Source organism: Mus caroli, chromosome 16 (assembly GCF_900094665.2).
Source record: "Mus caroli chromosome 16, CAROLI_EIJ_v1.1, whole genome shotgun sequence".
Classification (NCBI taxonomy): domain Eukaryota; kingdom Metazoa; phylum Chordata; class Mammalia; order Rodentia; family Muridae; genus Mus; species Mus caroli.
In genome coordinates, this window is record NC_034585.1 from 186,886 (window position 1) to 194,257 (window position 7,372).

A 7,372-nucleotide genomic window follows, 5' to 3' on the forward strand; every position below is an offset into this window, starting at 1 on the left:
TGGCCTCGAACTCAGAAATCCACCTGCCTCTGCCTCCCGAGTGCTAGGATTAAAGGCGTGCGCCACCACGCCCGGCATTTACTTGTTTTTCAAGACAAGGTTTTTTCCTGTCTTGAACAACAGCCCTGGATGACCTGGAACTTGTTTTATAGACCAGGTTAGCATCAGGTTCACAGAGGTCCGTCTGCCTCTGCCTATGAGCACTGGGATTAAAGGTGTGCAGCACCACGCCAGGCTTGGTTGCTCATCTGTAAGCCTCGCTTTCTTCATTGTTTTCTCCTTTCTTTCAAGCAGTGTGGCTTTGTTTTAGTTGCTCCCAACTTAAAATATTACTGTTTACTAATCTTTTTTTACAGTAAATCTAAATACTGCAGATAGTTCAACCAGTCTCTTAAATTTTCTCTGACTATAAAGTAATTGATCTTTAAAATTTATGTCATGAAAATCATATATGGTCACTGGAGGAAAAAAAAAACCAATGAATAATCTTGTTCTGACAACGTGTTTTTCTCATGTTTTATGAGGCTAGGTAGTTTTTATTTGGATAGCAAAGAGGCAGCTACCAGAGAGAAATTAAAGCCCCAGCTAAGACCTAAACCCCATTTCTCCAAAGAAAATCTACTATCGTTGAACTTGGGTGTTTTTCAGGTGATGGATTAGATATTGTTTCAAATCTCCCCTTTCCTTTCCTGATTCTAGAATTGATGAATTCAGCACCTGGAGTTGAGAAGACCTGATAAGAAAGGAAAGCATTAGATTAACTATTTTCCAAAAGGAGATGCTATTTGACAAGGACTGACTGAACTGTGTTTTATATTACACAGATTTCACCGAGATGATGAGAGCCTTGGGGTACCCGCGCCATATTTCTATGGAGAATTTCCGTACACCCAACTTTGGGCTTGTCTCTGAAGTGCTTCTGTGGCTTGTGAAAAGGTTAGAATGCATTTTATTCACACCTCAGTGTGGATAGTTGGTTTCATTCAGTAGCTAACTGGAACTTGTAATGCAAAGGAAGACTACAGTGAGGTTTGCATAGGATGGACTTAGCTGTAACTTGTAAAGAGCTGCCAGGCACGATGGTGCAGGTAGATGTCTGTTAGTTCAAGGTCAGTCTGGCCTACATAACAAGTTCCAGGAAAGCCAGGGCTACGTAGTGAGAGACCCTGTCTCTTTCATTTTTAAGAGATGAAAGAAATCACGAGAGTTTAAAGAACGTTGAGGCCGGGCGTGGTGGCGCACGCCTTTAATCCCAGCACTCGGGAGGCAGAGGCAGGCGGATTTCTGAGTTCGAGGCCAGCCTGGTCTACAAAGTGAGTGCCAGGACAGCCAGGGCTACACAGAGAAACCCTGTCTCGAAAAACCAAAAAAAAAAAAAAAAAAAGAACGTTGAGGAGGTGACTGTTGTCATTAGAGTGTTGATACAGCCTCCACTTCAACCCCTCACACAGAATCTCAGGGGCCTGCTTGCACACTCAGGATATACTGTATTAGATGTATTATAAATATGGCTGGAAAACTGGCTCGGAGGTTAAGAGCGTGTACTGCTCTGGCAGAGCACTGGACCTCATTGGGCACTGGTAGTCACGCATACATCCTTACACACAGACCCACACACATACACATAAAGTAAACTAAAAATCCGAAACAAGACATAATAGAGATTTTTCATTGTGTTGAAAGCCTTGTATTAGGATTGGCAACCTTTTGGGTTAAGAACCAGATAGTAAATATTGTATGAGTTGCTACACTTAAAATTCAGCCTACATGAGATATCTGTTGAATATTCTTCAGTTACAGGCAGTTGGGAGCCATCTGATATTGATGCTAGGAACTGAACACAGGTCCTCTAGAACAATATATGCTCTTAAACCAGTGAGCTGCCTCTCCAGCCCATTTTCTTTGCTTTTAAAGTGTAAAAACTATTTTTATCTTTCAGACTGTACAAAACAAGGGTAAGAGTCTCAGTCTTCTGAGCCTTGGCGAATTGTTAGTAAATCCAAGTAATTTCAACAACTCCGCCACTCCTTAAAGTGAATTATTTAGCCCTCATGTCTATCTTGGGCCAAGGACTATCAGCTTGAGTCACGGTCTTGGTTATTTTCACAAAAGCTAAACACCTGAGCTAGATTTAGTTTGTGACCTGGGTCCCATACTTGGTTTGTTTACACTTTACTATTCCTTTGCGGGTGTTCATATGCACACATGTGGAGATCAGAGGACAGTATTGAGTTGATTCTCTCCTTCTATCTTTACACAGGTTCTGGGGATTGAACTCAGGTTTCCAGACTTATAGAGCAAGCCCCTTTACCCACTAGGCATGTGTGTATACACATACATGTATGGATTAATGTTAGCTACAGCATACACGTGAAGGTTCAAGGACAGCTTGTAGTTGGTTCTCCTCTTGCACTCTGTAAGTCCAGGATTCACTCTGAATCCTGAGTGCCAGGCCTGGTAGGCGACCCATTCACCCACTGAGCCACCCTGTGCTCCAAGACACTGAATCTCAGGTATGGGTTGGAATTTGCTCCCTGGGTATTTTGTTTGCTTTTGAAGTTCCTGCTTCATCATATTTCCTTGGATGGAGCCTGGAGAAACTCACCTTAGCAACAGTCAATCATCCACTTTCTCTTTTTTTTTTTTTTTTTTTTTTGGTTTTTCGAGACAGGGTTTCTCTGTGTAGCCCTGGCTGTCCTGGCACTCACTTTGTAGACCAGGCTGGCCTCGAACTCAGAAATCCGCCTGCCTCTGCCTCCCGAGTGCTGGGATTAAAGGCGTGCGCCACCACGCCCAGCTTCCACTTTCTCTTTAATGGATCCTTTTTTTTTTTTTTTTTTTGCTTTTGTTTATTTGTTTGGGCAGGGTTTCACTATTTAGACTAGGCTGCCCTGGAACTCACCAAGATCTGCCTGCCTCTGTTTCCTGAGTGCTGAGAGCATAGTTATGCACCACCACACCTGAATTCAAGGGACTTTCTGTGGGACTGGCTCATGCGTGTTCTCTTTCTAATAGGTATGAGCCGCAGACTGACATCCCTTCTGACATTGAGACTGAACAAGACAGAGTTTTCTTCATTAAGGCAATTGCCCAGTTCATGGTTAGTTCACAGTTATTTTACGGCACCAACACATAAATTAGAAAAAGATGACTCCTGGTTGGGACTGTTAGAATTGTTATTTTTCTAAAACCACTTGAGGCTTCTCTGGAACTGTGTTACCAAAGTGTTTATTTGGTTTTTGACTCATTACATGTATAGTTTAATTTGTTTATTTTTGGATAAGTAATAAAACACACGTACTGCGAGCAGGCTCTTTCGGAGTCCCTCAACCCTCAGGAAAAATCAGGGTCCCGGTACTCAGGTGGGCAAGGAGTCAGCAAGTGACAAACAGATACGGACACCAGAGAGTGTTGGATCTGAATGTAATTTCTCAAAGCAAGTATCAGACTTACATTACAGAAGCAAATAAGGAAATTAGGTGACATATCAGATAAGGTACATTTCGGTTACCTGATGCATAATGACTCTTTATACAAAACAGAAAAATGCATACATAAAGACTGGCAGGAACCAGGCAATGAGACAAAGTCAGCCCTATCTAAGGTCAGCTTATTCTTAGAAGCCAGGTGTGAGGTCTTTATGTTCCAGGGGCAAGGGCTTTCAAGCCCAAGCCATAGTTCTCATTATTTATTGTTTAACCCACCACCAGCCAGCTCTTAGTAAATACCTAACTATGCTATTCTTCTGGGCTAGTGGAAGTATGTACTAGGGAGGGTTCCACTCTTGCTAACTTTTTCATGAATAATGCAATACTCTAGTTCTTCCTAAACCACAGCCCAATCTTCCTAAACCGCTGTAAACTCCTGCATATGGGAGTGACTCAGCTGTCATTCAAAGTGTTTGAGGAGCCCACCAACTTTCCTCTATTAGGTGATGTAGTCTGTCATATATGACTATAATAAGAATTCTAAACTTACTTTGTTAAACTTGCCCTGAAATTTCTAACTCTATGTAGTATATAGTAATGCCTGATTTCTTTCACTCTCTCTCTTTCAATACTGGAGGCATTTCATCTGAATAAGTAGCATTCTTATGAAATTCCAAGCTCAGGGTTGGAATCAAAGACTGCCTAGGTAGGACATTGGAACACTGGTAAAGGCCAGGAAGCAATGTTCAGTCTAACTAGCTATTTGTCAAATCATTCCTTGGGGGCACCTATAATAAAACAATACTGAAGGAAAGCACCCAGAACCCTTCACCAACTATTGCAAGGACAAATCTGAAACACATCTGTGTTATGGGACACCAAAGACTCCAGGAGACCAGTTTCCATGAAAGTTTTTGCCTCAGAACTGCAGCCAAACTTTTGGACTTGTCACGCATACTCCACTGGGGTGGGTGTGCCATACACACACACACACACACACACACACACACACACACACACACACACTCCCTTTTACACATGTTGTGTAGCATCTAGCTATCTTAATGATATATCTTGGAGAACTTCTCAAATGCATATAGAATTTCCTCTTACACTTGAGTTAATATTGTTTACATAAGTTTCACACAATTGTGTTATTTACATAGGTATTTAGGTATTTTATAACTTTTGTTATTTGAAATAATGCTGAAATGAATAGCCTATGGTTTTCATTTTGTATGTGAGTCTATGCTTAAAGTAGTTCTTAGAACTGGAATTATTGGGTCAAAGATGCATGCATCTGTAGTTTCGGGGTCTTTTCCCAGGTTGCTCTTTATCACAGTATGAGACACTTACAATGTGTTTTATCCTGTCTTGAAAAAGCAAAAACAAAAAAACCCAACTCAGTAAGAATTGTATCACAGTTGCTGGCAGAGACATTCTCAAATTCCCTGCATGGGATTTGTACTATAGTATAGCTATAGTATAAATATCCTGCTTCAGGGTATGCTTCAGATTCCAGTACTTAGAAGGATAAGACAGGAGAACCGAGAGCTTGAATCCAGCCTGAACAGCTGCATAGTTAGTGTCAGGCCAGCCTGAGTGACGTAGTAAGACCCTGTCTGAAGAAAGAAAGCAAAGCAAAACTTTCTGTCTCAAAACAGGCCACAAAGGCACATATAAAACTCAATACCAAGAAGCTCTATCAAGCTGACGGGTATGCAGTGAAAGAGCTGCTGAAGATCACATCTGTTCTCTATAATGCAATGAAGACCAAAGGGATGGAGGGCTCCAATGTAGGCGAGGAAGACATCAGCAAATTCAAGTTTGATCTCGGCTCCAAGGTAAAGATGATGAAGTCTGTGGCTAGCAGATGTCTGTGTCTCAAATGTGGCAATAGAAGATGTCTAACCTGCAGCACTCTGTCTTTCCTTGCTGCTGGCTGACTGAGGATGGTTCTTCAGTCTGTTGTAACAGTTTTGTTCTCACTAGTGTTGGGATGAAAGCAAGTCACAAGAAAACCAATTGGTTTACAGCCTAATTTTATCATATTATGTTCAGGCACTGAGGATACAGGTATAAACACAGGACAGAAATCCTGAGTTCCTGCTGCTTAATTGGAGGAATCAGAATGTGAACAACAGTGGCAGAGGTGTGGAAGATGTGATGCAGTCAGTGTCCTAGGGACCAGCAGAGCAGTGTAGGAATGGAGCACACTGAGGGTCGGGGCTGTTATCATAATCAGGGCCATCAGGGGCTTCAGGTATACATGACTTCTTAGCAGAAGTGAGAGGGAAGGGACAGGCCATTAGGCCATGAGGTGAGAGTCGGGACTGGTCCCAAGATAACTGTGTTTTGTTCATTTGAGAAAAGCAGAGGAAGCTAGAGGGTAAATTCAGTAAATCCTCTGGCCTCAGAAAAGAAAGCCTTACTCTGGGGTAGAAAATGGAGTTTTCAGCAGAGTGAGTTCCAGAACAGCCAGCACCATACAGAGAAACCCTGTATTGAAAAACAAACAAACAAAAGAATGGAGAATTTCCCAGTTAGTTTGTTACGGTAGAAAAGGTATCATCAGGGCCTTCTCAGATATTGCCATAAAATGGTCTCAGCAGAAGCAACTGAAGAGGTTCTCAGCCTAAGGCTCTGATGCAGAACTGAGGAATGAAAAGATCCCAGGTAAGAACACACATTAACCTGGTGCCGGGACAGCTCTTTTCTCTCAGGACCCAGAGAAAGCATCGTGATTATTATGCTTGCCTGAGAGACACATACAGGAGCCAGAGAATCTTATAAGTTGAGATTTAGACATTGTTAAAAGTTAATTTATGTGTGTAGGCACTCAGTGTCACAGTGGCCAAGAAGGTCAGAGGCCATTGTGGGAATTGGTTTCCACCGTGTAGGACCTCGTCCAGTTTCAGTTGTATTTCGATGGCATATTTTATGGGTTTGGTTATGATTGAGGAAGGTGAGACATGAGATCCTCAAGTTGTGTTGCCAGACTTGATTAATGGTGTGCAAGGGCTGCATCTGGTCATATTTTTCAGAAGCCACTGCCTAAAGTGGCTAGCATAATCAAGGAAGTAGGCTCTAATATTATTTAAATTTTAAGTAATCTAAAGATAAAAATAGCCACCATGGCTAGTAAAATATTTGTTCTGCATCCCATTGCAGATATTGTAAAGTTTTTGGATGTTCAAGTGGAGATGCCTAGGAAGAGTCTGTCTGTGGTACTAAGGCTGAGGTAGAAGGAATCAGCATGCAGGGGGTTAAAGCCACGGGTGAGAAGAAAAGAGTCTGCTAGAGGCTGAACTGTGGCCTATACCACTGTGGAGACGTGGAAACGGAGGTGAATCTGAGAGAGAAATGGGAGTACTTGCTGCCAGGCAGGCAGGCAAAGCATATAGAAATGGAGAGTGGTACCATGGCCCTTAAGAGGAGAAGCTATAACTGTAACAGGGCCACAGAATGGGCAGAGAGAGGAAGGGAAGGAGGGAGGGATAATCTGCTGAGAATTAAGAAGATAAGTTGTTGCTGGTAGGTTGAAAGTAAAGAGATAAGGTAGTGTTACTTCAAGAGGAGAGGGAGCAAGGATGCCTATGTCTGTTTGGGCTCCTTGGGGATTTAGCATTGAAGGAAGAAGGGGATGGGCACAGCCTAAGAAAGTCTGAATCATCATCAGAGCTGTCAGCACAGCCTGTGGGAGCCAGGAGAGTCTCAGTGCTTGGTGGGATTGCTCTCCCTGAGCTTCATAGAAGGTCTTTGGAGGAAAGTCTAAGGTACTGGCCGTGAGATGCATGGCCTTCAGGTTGTCCCTGTGGTCATTCTACTAGTTTAAATAGGAAGCATTTCAGCCGGGCGTGGTGGCGCACGCCTTTAATCCCAGCACTCGGGAGGCAGAGGCAGGCGGATTTCTGAGTTCGAGGCCAGCCTGGTCTACAGAGTGA

The 7,372-nt window shown here is 42.8% G+C and overlaps 1 protein-coding gene across 3 annotated transcripts in view; it reads left to right on the plus strand.

Moving 5' to 3' along the window:
- The window catches only part of Cluap1 (clusterin associated protein 1), a 34,360-nt gene that overhangs the window by 2,701 nt on the left and 24,287 nt on the right, over positions 1-7,372 (plus strand). For all 3 annotated transcript variants that reach the window (XM_029470828.1, XM_021185205.2, XM_029470827.1), the window contains exons 2-4: positions 825-936; positions 3,016-3,100; positions 5,093-5,272. In XM_029470828.1, the coding sequence (XP_029326688.1) occupies positions 825-936; positions 3,016-3,100; positions 5,093-5,272 (377 nt within the window). The remainder of the gene's footprint in view (positions 1-824; positions 937-3,015; positions 3,101-5,092; positions 5,273-7,372) is intronic.